This window comes from Lutra lutra, chromosome 2 (assembly GCF_902655055.1).
Source record: "Lutra lutra chromosome 2, mLutLut1.2, whole genome shotgun sequence".
Classification (NCBI taxonomy): Eukaryota; Metazoa; Chordata; class Mammalia; order Carnivora; family Mustelidae; genus Lutra; species Lutra lutra.
In genome coordinates, this window is record NC_062279.1 from 187,231,032 (window position 1) to 187,246,219 (window position 15,188).

At 43.1% G+C, this 15,188-nt stretch overlaps 1 protein-coding gene across 4 annotated transcripts in view; it reads left to right on the top strand.

Moving 5' to 3' along the window:
- The first annotated feature begins 5,939 nt into the window (after positions 1-5,939).
- THEGL (theg spermatid protein like) overlaps positions 5,940-15,188 on the top strand; it is a 50,818-nt gene continuing 41,569 nt past the window's right edge. For all 4 annotated transcript variants that reach the window (XM_047719384.1, XM_047719381.1, XM_047719382.1 and 1 more), the window contains exon 1: positions 5,940-6,530. In XM_047719384.1, the coding sequence (XP_047575340.1) occupies positions 6,038-6,530 (493 nt within the window). In that variant the 5' untranslated portion in view covers positions 5,940-6,037. The remainder of the gene's footprint in view (positions 6,531-15,188) is intronic.

The window sequence follows — 15,188 nt, forward strand, 5'->3', positions numbered from 1 at the left end:
GCAGTTTCTTTTACTTAGTACATCATGCTTGGCTATCAGGGAAAAATTATAAAACTTACATAAAGCCAGTGGGATGGTTGGTTGACTGTCTGACTCTTGATCTCAGCTTGGGTCTTGATCTCAGGGTTATGAACTCAAACCTTGCATTGGGCTCTGTGCTGGAAGTGGAGCATACTTAATAAAAAACAAAACAAAACAAAAAACAAACACACAGAAGAGACATCAGAACCATATGCAACATCAGGGGAAAAAAAAACAAAAAACAACTCAGAACAGAATATCTAGGGACTGTAGGACAACTATGAAAAATGTAAGATGCATGTAAAGGGAATATCGGGGGAGCAAAAAGAAAAAAAGAGATAGAAGAAACATTTGAAACTATAATGAGTGTGCAGATTTCCCCAAATTAATGCTAGGCATCAAACTACAGATCCCAGAAGGTCCAGAACATCAGTCAGGATAAATGCCCCCAAATTACACATAGAGGTATCATTTTTAAGCTGCAGAAAATTAAAGATAAGAAAAAAACCACCTATAGAGAAATAAAGATAATTACATTGTACTTCTTCTCAGAAACTATGCAAGAAGAGAGCGAGTGAAACATTTAATGTGTTGAGAGAGAAAACCCACCAACCTAGAATTCTATACTTTGTAAAATTATCCTCAAAAGTAAAGAAGACTTTCTCAAACGAAAAAAAATCAAGGGGGGCACCTGGGTGGCTCAGTGGGTTAAGGCCTCTGCCTTCGGCTTGGGTCATGATCCTGGAGTCCTGGGATCGAGCCCTATATCGGGCTCTCTGCTCGGCGGGGAGCCTGCTTCCTCCTCTCTCTCTCTCTGTCTGCCTGCCTCTTTGCCTGATTTTGATCTCTGTCAAAAATAAATAAAATCTTAAAAAAAAAAAAGGAAAAAAAAATCAAGGAAATTTGTTGCCAATAGACCTGCCTTGCAAGAAATGTTTAAAAGAAGTTATTCAGAGAGAAGGAAAATTGTAGAGGTCAGAATTTCACATCTACTTAATTAAAGGAAGAGTACTGGAAAAGAAATAAGTGAAGGTAAAATTAAAACTTCTATTTCTATTTAATTCTTTTTAAAAAAGATTTTATTTATGTATTTGGCATAGAGAGAGAGAGCATAAGCAGGGGGAGTGGCAGGCAGATGGGGAGCCAGAAGCAGGCTCTCTGCTGAGCAGGGATCCCAATGTGGGGCTTGATCCCAGGACTCTGGGATCATGACCTGAGCCGAAGGCAGACACTTCACTGACTGAGCCATCCAGTGCCCCTATTTCTTTTTTATTTTTTAATATTTATTTATTTATCTATTTGAGAAAGATATTGAGCATGGAGATGGGGAGGGGCAGAGAAAGAAGCAGACTCCCTGCTGAGCAGGGAACCCGACACCGGGATAGATCCCAGGACTACTGGATCATGACCTGAGTAGACCATGCCTAACTGACTGAGATACCCAGGCGCCCCTGATAAAAGGATTTGTTCTGCAAATCCTTCCTTTTAAAATTTGGGATTTGTGGCAAAATAAAAAAACAAATTTAGTGAAGATGATTACCCCTTTGAATATTAGCACATAACCTCCACTATCTAGTATTGGATTGAAATAAAACATACTTAAACTTAGGCATTTATGTGCAAGATGTTAATTGCCCTCTGAGAGATGAGATGTTAGAGTGATACTTCAAGGTTACTGACTTTCTCACCTTCAGAGTTGCAGAATAATGTTGAATAGTATCACATCACAACAGCCACTTGGGTTTCTAAGGTCAGTCAGACCTTCCTTTATCTGCCCTATGGAAGCTGGATCGCCCAGTGATTCAGGATTGTCAGAAACCCTGGATTTCAGTCTCAGCCCTAAAGATTGCCAAGTACCGCCCTTTGGACAAATCCCTTAACCATATTGTGTCTTGGTGTTCACTCTGGAAAAGGATTAAATCAAATGCAGACTACTCCCAGCCCCGAACTCTGATTCTATCTCTTCTTTAGATTTTCTAAGGTAGTTGTGGGTATATATAAGTTCCTGGATACTTATTTCAAAGGTGATGCCAAAAGCTTTTTGGATAGGGAGTGATAACTCTGTTCAGTCTTGTTTTTGTCACACTCTGATTTTAGCTTCTGCATTTTGGTAATAACTGTTGTGGCTGGAGTTTTTTCCCTCAGTGAAGAGCTATTGAATGGCGACATGACGGTGGCTGCTTGATGCTAAGGATGATTAAAGCAGGGACTTGAGGGGCGCCTGGGTGCCTCAGACGTTAAGCATCTGCCTTCTGCTCACATCATGATCCCAGGGTCCTGGGATCAAGCCCCACATCGGGCTCCTGGCTCAGCAGGAAGCCTGCTTCTCCTTCTCCCACTCCCCCTGCTTGTGTTCTTGCTCTCGCTGTCTCTCTCTCTGTCAAATAAAGAAATAAAATCTTTAAAAAAAAAAAAAAAGCAGGGACGTGAGATGCTCTCCGGCTAGCAAGGGAAGTATATGACAAAAGCGTTCCTATTGAAATGACACTCAGCCAAGACAGGTTGTCGAAGAGGCTGCTTGATTGGCTGCCGGTTTTCCAATAGGGCCTCATCAGTGGCATTCATTACCTTAGAATAATGACCATTGCCAGCTTCCCAGGCTCAGAAACTTTGAGTGTAGTTAGCACACTAAGAATGAATCTGTCTTTTCACTTATTGATTTAGTCAACATTTATTGACCATCAACTATATGCCAGAACTCTTGCAGTTAAAATGATGGAAATTCAACTTAGATTTGTGTGTGCCAAAAAAAGGCATTTTGGGAGGGGCTCAATATACTGGAAATCTAAGGGATGGGCAGATTCAGGAGTTCGGAGATAACAAGGCTGTCTCTCCATCTCCTGGTCCTGCTAACTTCTCTTTGGCTTCATTCTCAGATTCCCTCTGCAAGGAACTGCTCTCAACACTAGGCCTACAACATCCATATAGCTCATGATCCCAGGGTAAAATGGATCCTCTCTTTTATTTTTTTTTTAATTTTTTTTAAAAGATTTTATTTATTTCTTTGACAGAGACAGATCAGAAGTAGGCAGAGAGGAAGGCAGAGAGAGGAGGAAGCAGGCTCCCCGCTGAGCAGAGATCCTGATGTGGGACACGATCCCAGGACCCTGAGACCATGACCCGAGCCGAAGGCAGAGGCTTCAACTCACTGAGCCACCCAGGCGCCCCTGGATCCTCTCTTTTAATACAGCCATCCAGCAAATCTCATGGAGGGGAGACTGGTTCTGCTGAACTCACATATTGATCTCTGTACCAATCCCTGTTGCCAAATTGCCCAGACCTGGTGGTGGGGTGGGGGGCAGGATTAACCCCCTCAACCGTGTGGAATGAGTTCCCCACAGAAAGAATGGGTTCTACTTTTAGAAGAAGGAGGAAGGGATTCTAGGCAGGAAAACAACAGAGAGAATGATAGCTGTTCACAGCTGTCCACTCTACTTAGCACTGAGCATGTACCAACTACCAGGACAGAGACTGTCCCTGTCATCAAGGAGCTTATATTCTAGCTATGGAGGCACACACAAAAACAAAAAAGCAGATGAAATAATTATAAATTGTGTTGAGGCAAGGATCTGAGATAGAAAGTAATGGCAGAAACATTTTTAAAATTACTGTGGGTTGGAAAGACTTGAGTGGGTGATATTTAAGCCAAGCCCTAAAGGATAGAAAAGAGCCAGTATGTGAAGAAAGGGAGGAGTGGGCTCCAGGCAGTGGGGACAGGTGTAGTGAGATGCTGAAATGGGAAAGAGTTTGTTTGATATGTTAGAGAAGACTGAGGAGGCTGGAATGTAGACAGCAGGGGTGGGGCAAGCCCGCAGTAGACTGGAGAGAGAGAGGCAAAGACCAAGATCCTGGGGCATCTTGTGGTGCAAAGCTTGAGATTTATTCTAAATCGTTTGGAGGGTCATGATTGTCATTCCACCAGTTTGAGGGCACTTCAGAATCCAGAGACATGATTGTGGCCTGGGACTGGAATTGCTAAAAGGACATGGAAAGAAAAGAATGGATTAAAAACACCTTTGAAGGATGAACTTGAGTTGCTGGTGTAGCGGAGGTAGGGTGAAGGGTGAGGGAAAGAGAGAGTCCAGATTGATTCCTAAATTTCTCCTGGGAAAGATGTAAGTCAGTTTCATGAGATTGGTGTATAAAATCAGAATGCAAATAGGTAACTGTGATATGGACCAGAATTAATTCTGTGTGATCCTAATCTCTCCTGGTAATCGAAATCCCTGCGAAGCTGGGTCAGGTCAGAAAGGTGCCTGGTGAGCATGGATCTGTTGATGTATGGTGGTGGCATCAGGTCACAGATCCATCTCGAGAAGGCCTGAAGAACTGGCCGTATGTAACGTTTGCAGTCTGTTGCCTTTGCGCTCTCTCCTCTGCAATTTTTGAACAGACATAACCACTAGGATATGATATTTGAAGGCATTCCATTTAGTGGTGGACTAGTACAGATTTGGGAGTGCCTTTTTAAGGTGAATTTACAGAACTCTTGCCTCATTATTCACGTGTTGAGTTAAAACACTTTATTTCTCATTTCTCCAAGTATTTGGGATATAATTCTTGAATTTCCATACAGTACTGCACATGTTTATATCATGTCTGAGGGAGCAGATTTCTGATTCAAGTATGTCACTCTCTTCTCATTCTTCTAGATGACATCCACAACCCAAATATTTCTAACTTTTTGCATCTGTGAGACAGAGTATGTCCAAGCAATACCCATAGTGTGCAAAAAGTGTACTTGGGTTCATCATGTACTTGGACAGATTACTTATTCTTGAACACCTCTAGTGTCTTCTACCAAAAACAAAAACCCCACGTCAGGGAAACCCTCCCACTTCTTTTCTCCTCTACCATATCATCATGGCCATGAAAATTGGCTGAAAGCACTCCTCCAGATTGGGAGAGGGCCAGATGACTTACCTTTTAAAATCTCTTAGTCTAATAATGATTTAAAGGGCAGGGGGAGTTTGCCAGGTACAGGGCAATTCTGGTATATTGTATTTAAATACAATTGTATAAGCTTGTACATATGTATGTATGTATTCTCACCATAGCACATACCATAATCTTATACTTAAATACAATGATAATTACAGGGTTTATGAAAAACAATGATTTATAGTGCACTTAGTAGACAGGTGCCCTGTAACGAAACACAAGTTGTGGATGAACGTCTTATTCTTGTAATCCCGTGTTTCTCTGTGACTGTGTGTAGAACTTCATGAGAAGAAAACTTTAAAAATCTGAATTTGAGGGGTGCCTGGGTGGCTCAGTGGGTTGAAGCCTCTACCTTCACTTCAGGTCATGATCTCAGTGTCCTGGAATTGAGCCCCGCATCCGCTCTCTGCTCAGTGGGGAGTCTGCCTCCTCCTCTCTCTGCCTGCCTCTCTGCCTACTTGTGATCTCTGTCAAATAAATAAAATCTTAAAAAAAAAATCTGAATTTGAGATTTTTCCTGAATATTAAGTTTGGACCAGATGATATGTTGGTGTCGCCCATCTCTCACACCCACATTATGACTGTTGTGCATTTATTAGAAACTGATGGCAGTCAATCTTAGTGATCCAGGGCCTTAGAATATTACCCCTCCCAGCACGGTTAAGGAACAAAGGCCTCTGGAGAACCGGTGTCACAGACCCTCTAAACCCAACAGGGACCTGGTTCTGCTGTCTGAGCGGTGCCATAACTAGACCGAAAGCTGCTATGTTGTCCCCAAGGCCTGGGTAACGGGAAGCCCTCCAGAGTGGTCAGCTCTGATGACAAAGGAACAGCTAGGTCAGGAGCCTGCCTGTTCCTTTGCGACGGCGGGCACCTAGAGCGAGACGCGTTCCCTTGGCAACCGGAGAAAGTGCGAGCAGGGCCCCAGACCCCGCTGCTTGGGGTGGGGCGGGGTGGGGTTGGGGTGGGGCGGGGTGGGGCGGGGCGTACCCTTCTGCCCCGCAGAAGACACAGAGCGCTCCTGCGCCCCGCCTCGACGATCAGCGCGGTGCGCAGCTGGAGCTTCTAAGCACTAATGGAGGACGAGGAGTTTTTAGACTCCTCTGCCTTTCCGGATGGGCGTGGCGCGAGAAAAATATCCGCTCCCTCCGAAGCCCGTCGGAAGCCCTTAGTACTGAGGCTCCTGGAGGCGCACAAGCTTGAGGGGCCTGAGGAGCCGGAGGAATCTGAGGAACCGGAGGAGCCGGAAGAGGCCAGCAAGCAGAGCCCCCGAGACCAATGGGACAAGTTTGATGAGCCCGAGGAGACATCTGAACCCCACGCGTCCTATGAGCTCCACAAGCCCTATGAGCCCCACGAACCCTATGAGTTCCACAGAGCCTACGAGCCTCAAGCACCCCGCAAGCCCCGTAAGCTCCGTGAGCCCCGTAAACCCCAGGAGTCCCATGCTCCCCGAGAGCTCCACAAGCCCAACGAAGTCCAGTTGCTTCCCAGAGCTGCCGCCATGGTGATCTCCCCTTCTCTGGTGACTAGGTTCCCGCCGAAGATCCCGCCATCTTCCCTGAGCGGTAGGTGTGGGGGCCCCTCCCGAGGCACCCCGCCACCCCACCCTGTCTGGAACTGGAGTCCGAATGTGAATGGTTGCGTGCAAGAGCTCACTTTGAAGAAAGATAATTTTGGGGTCATTTACCTACTGCTTTGCAGTCATCTATCTTTGGATCATATGTGACTCTGATGGGTAACTGAGGACTTTGGTAAATGAGAGAAACTGAATTTCTTCACTCTCTCCTCTCTTCTCCTGATGACCTCCTAGCTGTCCTTGATTAATCACTGTAACTTCTTTTTGAAGCTCTTCTTGATTCTTTCCTATAGTTAGTCATTGCATTTACTCTGGGTTGCCACTTTGAACATTATCTCTGTTACAGTACTTAAGATGCTTTCTCCCCAATTAAAGGGAGGCATCCTTGAAGGGAGGATATTTTTGTCAGTGTTTGGCACTTAGCGGCACTCAATAAATGCTAGATATTACATTATTAAAGTTGTAGGAACAAAACACTCATTGAGCAGGAATTCAAAGTGTACTTGCTAAATGTTTACGGTCCTCAACAAGTTCACAAGATACCTTAGAGGGCTAGTGGGTCTTGGGTATAAATATACCTTGCTCTAACCACATTGGTTCACTTGGGACTTTTCATTGATGATCCCACCCTAAACAATTCTTTGTCCACATTGGGCTTCCAGTACCTCAGCTGACCACTTTTAATCTCATGTTTTCCTTGGCTCCTCTTTATCAACCTCCATTTTGTGGTTTGTCTGTTGACTCTGGCTACTCACCATATTTCTCCAAAACCCCAACCCTGGTTAAACCTATCCATCCATCCTCTGCCTGCTCGTGAGCAGCTGACTCTTACTGAACAAAATCCCACAATGATACGGTTTCTTTTACTTCAATTTCTTGACCACACATCTTACTGGTTGCTTGATACTTCCTAGCTAGCCCACTTTATTCATCTGGTAAATTCTCCTAATCTCTGAGAAGATAAGTAACTGTCCTCTTTACTCTCCTCCAAATATTACACTTTCAACCCCCCAAAACAGCTAAAGACTGTCTCCTATTTTATTGAGGAAATAGAAACAGTCATGAGCTCTCATCTTTTCTTTTTTTAAAAAATTTATTTGACACAGAGAGAGAGGACAAGCAGGGGGAGCAGCAGAGGGAGAGGGAGTAGCAGGCACCCTACTGAGTGGGGAAACACATGCAGGGCTCTATCCCATGGTCTCAGGTATCCCTGGGACCATGACCTGAGCTGAAGGTAGACCCTTAACCAACTGAGCCACCCAGGCACCCTGAGCTCTCTTATTTTCTTACCCACTAATCTATTTCTTTACCCAAATATACACCTATGTGTTCTTTTTACATATTTCAAAGAACAATTGTGCCTTTTTCTGTGAAAAGCAAAGTCCTCCACTCTGCTTTGGATTTTGCTTTTGTCTCCTGAAGAATTTTGTTCTTGCCATCATCCCCCTTCTCTCCTACAGATTTAATTTCTCCATTTTGAATGCATCAGTCCCATGAATGCTCACTTATACTCTATAAACATATTCTCAAGAACCTTTCATCTTGAAAAAACCCTTGATCCCATGTCTTCTTCAGACCCCTCCTCCTCCCACCATAGCCATCATTTTTCCGTTCTTTCATTGCAAAACTTGTCCAAAAAGTTGTCTATACTCACTCCCATTTTCCCACTCCTTATTCTCTCCTCAAACCTAGTTAGCTTTCTTTTCCCTCCACTCCACTGAAAATGCTCTGATTTACTGCCTTTCTCTCCACCAACAACCCTGTTACCATGCATGGAGGTTTCAGTATCCATATGGATGATTCACTTGGCTTCTCAGTTCTTTGACCTCCTCACTTTGAATGATGGTGTCCTTCACCCCATCTTGGGCATCTACTTCTCTAGCCTTTGTAATGTCAATTGCTATGCTGTTTCCAAAATTTCTATGTCAACGGCTCTAATCTCTAACCCTGCCCTATCTTTCCAACTCACTCACTCCTCCTTGTATACCCCCTCTTTCAATTCTTCAGCTTCAGGATGACTTTTAACCTACTGATGCTGTTAAACTTTCATTATGTATCACCACCTTTTGCCTGCCGTCTCCCTTTACTCACTTGATAGTCCATGGTCCACTAATGGAATCACTCCCTTGCAAATATGCTTACCTCCCTTGTTTCCCTCTGTCATTCTTGCCCAGTTAATTCAGTTCTTGCCTGCACTTGAAAAGCAATGACAAGAGAAAAACAACTATGCTGATTTTATTTTTTTATTTTTGAATTGTTTTAAAGGTTTTATTCATTTATTTGACAGACACGTGAGAGAGGGAACACAAGCAGGGGGAGTGAGAGAGGAAGCAGGCATCCCACCGAGCAGGGAGCCCAACGCAGGGCTTAATATGTGGAGCTTAATCCCAGGAGTGGGGGGTGGGGGATCAGGACCGGAAGGCAGACCCTTAACAACTGAGCCACCCAGGTGTCCTGCTGACTGATTTTAAATTAATGACTTTGAAATTCAAGTGGGCTCTCAATGCTGCTTGGCAAACATACTACATTTCTCCTGTCAACTCATTTTCCAACATAGAATCTATCAAATTACAAGCATCTGTACATATATAGTCTGCCTTTTCTCCTGTTGATGGATGAACTCTTTATTGCTATGCCATTCTCTCAACCTGTATGTTGGATCCCATCCTATCTAACTTTAAGCTCTTTGCTCCTAAAATTAGCATCATTTTATTTTCTCTGCTAGGTCATTCAGCACATGAACATGCAGCAGTAATTCCCATCTTTAAACAAAACACCCTCCCTTAATCCCATGTGCCCCTCCATGTACCACTCCTATTTTTCTGCTACTCCTTAGAGAAAAATTCCTCAAAAACAGTTGTTATTATTTCCATATCCTCACTTCTCATTCTCTTAAGAACCACTTTAACATTTATCTCTAACTTGGCTGAAGTTGCTCTTGTTGAGGTCATAATGACCTCTGCTTTGCCAAAATCAATGGTTAATTCTTCATCCTCATCTTACTCATTTGACACATTCACTCCCTCTTTCTTGGAAGTCCTTCTTTACTTGCCTTCATTGTCTTCCTATCTCATCAGTTTTATCTGATTCAGTTTTCTTTGAGTCAGGAACTTCTCTTCCCAGCCTCTAGGTTGAAGTGAGAGATGGCTCGTTTTCTCAGATTCTTTAGAACTTTCCTTGTTCCCTAGGCAACGTCCTCACTTCCATGGTTTAGTTGTATGCTGGTAACTTCTCAAAATTTTCCCTTGAGTTCCAGAGTTTTCTAACCAATTGTCTATTTAATATCCCCACTTGAGTACTTAGTGGGCATGTAAAATTGAATGTGTCCTCAATTTTGAGCTATATCGTGACTGAACACTTATCAACATCTAAAACTTCATCATCTTTCTTTTTTTAAAAGATTTTATTTATTTGACAGATCACAAATAGGCAGAGAGAGAGGGGGGGAAGCAGGTTCCCTGCTGAGCAGAGAGCCCGATGCAGGGCTCTATCCCAGGACCCCAAGATCATGACCTGGGCCAAAGGCAGAGGCTTAACCCACTGGGCCCCCCAGGCGCCCCTAAAGCTTCATCATCTTTATAAGCCACTATCATCTCTTGCTTGATCCACTACAGTAGCTTTCAGCTTGCTCTTGCTTCTACTCTTGCCCCATTCCCCCGCCCCACTCCAGTTTATTGTTCAAACAGCCGTCATGGGTCTTAGAACATAAATTAATTATATGCAACTCTCCTGCCATCATTCGTCGAGAGGGGGTTCTCATCTCACATGGTTGGTAATCTAAAGTCCTCAGCAGCCCTGCAATGCCCCACATGATCTGGCCCCTACCTGCCTCCCCATTCAAATGTCCCACCATCTCTACTCTCCAACCACATGGGCCTCCTTGCTCCCACCTCACAGTCATTTCATTTGACTTTTCTTCTGCCAGGACACCCTTCCCTCAAGTATTTGTCTCCTTATGAAGATATACCAGATCACTCTATCAAAAAGAACACTCCCTAGCCTGCTCCTTTTCTTTAAAGTACTTGTCTTACTGACTGTACAATATTATGTGTCTGTTTGTTTACTGTTTAGCTCACAGAGGGCAAAACCTTTTCCACTGTTTCATCCTCAATGCCTCAAGTAGTGCATGGAACAAGTTAGGACTTAGCAATTATAGTTGAATGAACGATTTCTTCATTCAGTCTCTGTCACCAAGTGCAATGGTTCCTTCTCTGTCCTTAGGGTTGTTAAGAAAATTAATTGAGTTAATACCTGTGAAACATTTAGAGGCAGATTGTGGTACTGGTAGGTGCTTAGTAGATGTTAGCCATTATCAGTAGTGGTGTTAGTATGTTTATCTTATTTGACCTCTGGGCGGCATTTAATACAATTGACCACGCCCTTCTTGACACATATACCTCTTAATCTTGACCTCTGTGACACAACAGTCCCTCAGTTTATCATCTATGTGACTGTTTGCTTCTTGGGCTCATTTGCTGAGCCCTCCCTATTTTCCTGAACTCTTAAGGAGCGCCATTCTGACCCCTTTCCTTTTTTTTTTTTTTTTTCCCCACTTTTCCCTCGCTGGCTATCATATGTACACTTAACAGCTTTAAATAGCATGTCTCGGGGCGCCTGGGTGGCTCAGTGGGTTAAGCCACTGCCTTCGGATCAGGTCATGATCTCAGAGTCCTGGGATCGAGCCCCGCATCGGGCTCTCTGCTCAGCAGGGAGCCTGCTTCCTCCTCTCTCTCTGCCTGCCTCTCTGCCTGCTTGTGATCTATCTGTCAAATAAAAAAAAAAAATAATAATAATAATAAATAGCATGTCTGTACTTCTGCCTCCTAAATTTACATATTCCAGCTCTACTCTCTTTCCTGAGTCCCACACTCATGTATTCAAACTGCCTAGTGGACATCTCCATGGATATATCATAGGCATCACAAAAATAATATACTTTGAGATAGAAGTCTTGATTTTCTCCCAGTCTTGTTCCTCCCTTATTCCTCCAACTGAATGCTTCCAGAAAATGGCAAATAGATTTCAGGGGAAACACACAGAATCAGGGAGACTACTTGAGAACCTCATCTAGAAATCCAGATGAGAAATGGCTATAATCAGGGTGAGGGTGTACCTATGGAAATGAATGAATTCAAGAAATAGAAAAAGTAACAACTTGCATTGGATGCATTTGATTTGAAGGTGAAGGAAGGGGAGTTAGGGAGCAATAGTGGATTTTTGGGGGCCTGATCAAACTGGATGATATTTTATAAAGTAAGGATGCCACCCTTACTATATAATCCTGTCTGTGGCTTCCCATTGCTCTTAGGATAAACCAGACCTTTGCAGGAGTCTATAGAATTCTGTGGGCCCTCTGACCTCCCTCCCTTCCATTCCTGCCTGCTTACTCTGCCCCAGTCATACTGGCTTCTTTTCTGTTCTCTAAAAGGCCAATTCCATATTTGTCCCTGCTTCAGAATCTGTATTTGTGGTTTCCTCTCCCTAGATGGTTATTATTTTTCCATAATTGTCTCATGATTATTTCCTATTCAGGTCCCAGTCCACATTTTTATTTTCTTTCTTCTTTTTAATTAATTAATTAATTAATTTATCTGTCTCTCTGTCTTCCAAGTTTTTATTTTTTTTAAAAATTTTATTTATTTGACAGAGAGAAATCACAACTAGGCAGAGAGGCAGGCAGAGAGAGAGGAGGAAACAGGCTCCCTGCAGAGCAGAGAGCCTGATACGGGGCTGGATCCCAAGACCCTGGGATCACGACCTAAGCTGAAGGCAGAGGCTTTAACCCACTGAGCCACCCAGGCACCCCCCCAAGTTTTTATTTAAACTCCAGTTAGTTATGGGGTGTCTGGCTGGCTCAGTTGGTGGAGTGTGTGACTCTTGATCTCTGGGTTGTGGGTTTGAGCCCCACATTGGGTGTAGTGATTACTTAAAAAATTTTTTTTTTAAATTTTTTTATTTTTATTTATTTTTTATTTTTTTATTTTTTATTTTTTATTTTTTTTTAAGATTTTATTTATTTATTTGACAGAGAGAGATCACAAGTAGGCAGAGAGGCAGGCAGAGAGAAAGGGAGAAAGCAGGCTCCCTGCCAAGCAGAGAGCCCGATGCGGGACTCGATCCCAGGACCCTGAGATCAAGACCTGAGCCAAAGGCAGAGGCTTATTAACCTACACAGAGCCACCCAGGCGCCCTTAAAAAAATTTTTTTAAGGGCGCCTGGGTGGCTCTGTTGGGCGGCTGCCTTCGGCTCAGGTCATGATCCTGGAGTCCCGGGATAGAGTCCTACATTGGGCCCTGCTCAGCAGGGAGTCTGCTTCTCCCGCTGACCTCTCTCCTCTCATGCTCTCTCTCTCTCTCAAATAAGTAAATATATTTTTTAAAGATTTTATTTATTTGACAGATCACAAGTAGGCAGAGAGGCAGGCAGAGAGAGGGGGAAGAAGGCTCCCTGCTGAGCAGAGAGCCCAATGCGGGGGCTCAATCCCAGGACCCTGGGATCATGACCTGAGCTGAAGGCAGAGGCTTTACCCCACTCAGCCACCCAGGTGCCCCAATAAATAAAATCTTTAAAAAAATTTTTGTAAATCTTTTAAAAAAATAAATTCCAGTTAGTTAACAAATAGTGTAATATTAGTTTCAGGTGTAGAATTTAGTGACTCAGCACTTCCATACAATACCAGGAGCTCTTCACAAGTGCACTCATTAATCCCCATCACCTATTTCACCCATCCCCCACCCATCTCCCCTCTGGTAACCAGCAGTTTGTTCTCTATAGTTAAGAGTCTGTTTTATGGTTTTCCTCTCTCTTCCCACCCCATGTTCATTTGTTTTGTTTCTCACATTCCAAATATGAATGAAATCATATGTTATTGGTCTTTCTCTGCCAGTCCACATTTTAAAAAGGTGGGAAAGCCTAGTCTTAGAGGGCCTTCCCTGCTCGTGATGTCTGTAGAAACCCTCTCAGAAGTAGCTTTATGATGAGACTCTCAAAAGTTTTCAGACTTGGCTTTAGAAAATACTGTTTTTTTTTTTAAGATTTTATTTATTTATTTGACAGAGAGAGACACAGTGAGAGAGGGAATACAAGCAGGGTGAGTGGGAGAGGGAGAAGCAGGCTTCCTGACGAACAGGGGGCGGGATGTGGGGCTCAATCCCAGGACGCTGGGATCATGACCTGGGCCGAAGGCAGACGCTTAATGACTGAGCCACTCAGGTGCCCCTAGAAAATACTGCTTTAAAATTTCTTATCTTACCCATTTGTTTTTTAGATTTTAGATTTTCCTTGTTAAAAATCCCATCTTTACTGGGTGCCTGTGTGGCTCAGTTGGTTAAAAATCCTATCTTTACATTAATTCCCTCAGTAAAGCTTAATAAATGTCCAGCATATTTATACAATATTTATATAAAATCATGTAAATATTAGGAAATGTTTAGTTAGCATGTCACCTTGCTTCTGCTCAATAAGATTCCTTCCTCCAACAAACATTTGTCACACATCTGCTAAGGTACTCTTTGTGCCCTGTGGGGCTGTAAAGATGACTGACACATGGCAGTTTGGTTGTGTGTATATTTTAAAAATGTATATTATAGGATAGGGCCCATCATCTATCACCTGACTAGTGTATCATCACCTAATCTTTAGTGTCCCTCTTGAAATTTATAGAGTACTTACTATGTTCAGGGTGTAGACACTGAGCCTTAGATGAGTAAGACAAGGATCCCATCCTTGAAGGACTGTCAGTGTGGTTGGGGAGGCTGAACACATCTGTAACAATAACACATCCACATAGCATACAGAGTAAAGCAGATTGGAGTATCCCACAGCACAATCACTTAATTTCCTGAGTTGAATGGCAATACTAACCTCTACTTTTAATGGAGAAGAAAGACTCAGAAAAAAATAGGACCAAAGTATTCATTTAAGGTACTTACATAAAATAGGCTGAAATAAAGATTAAATATTTACTCTCAAAGTATACAGAACTAAGAGTACTTCATTTGGGTTTTATTTGTTTATTTATTTATTTATTTATTTAGGCTACATGCCCAGTCTGGAGCCCAGTGTGGGCTCTTAGATGAAGACCTGAGCTTTGATGAGCTTTGAGTCTGATGTACTTAGCTGACTGAGCCACCCAGGCTCCCTTTAATTTGGATTTATAAGGGATTAGGGAGGTGATTTAAAAGAAAGAATCTCAGGCAAGAGTGGGAGTATGGAGGGAAATCATATTGAGTAAACTTTTAATTTAAAACTGTTTTGAAATTTGTAAGACATTTACATGATGAAAAAACCAAAACAATCTTAAAAGACTACAAGGAGGGGTGCCTGGGTGACTCAGTCCCTGAAGCAGCTACCTTTGGCTCAGATCATGATCCCAGGGTTCTGGGATCAAGCCCTGCATCGGGCTCCCTGCTTGATGGGAAACCTGCTTCTCCCTCACCCACTCCCCCTGCTTGTGTTCCCTCTCTTGCTGTGTCTCTTTCTGTCAAATAAATAAAGTCTTAAAAAAAAAAAAAAGACTACAAGGAAATGCTGCTTTCCTACTCTGTCCCTCTGTCCCCTTTTACAAGTAGCCACTTTCATTCATTTCTATGCATCTTTATATAAATACAAGAAAATACTGTACAAGCTTATGTATGTGTTCCTCCTT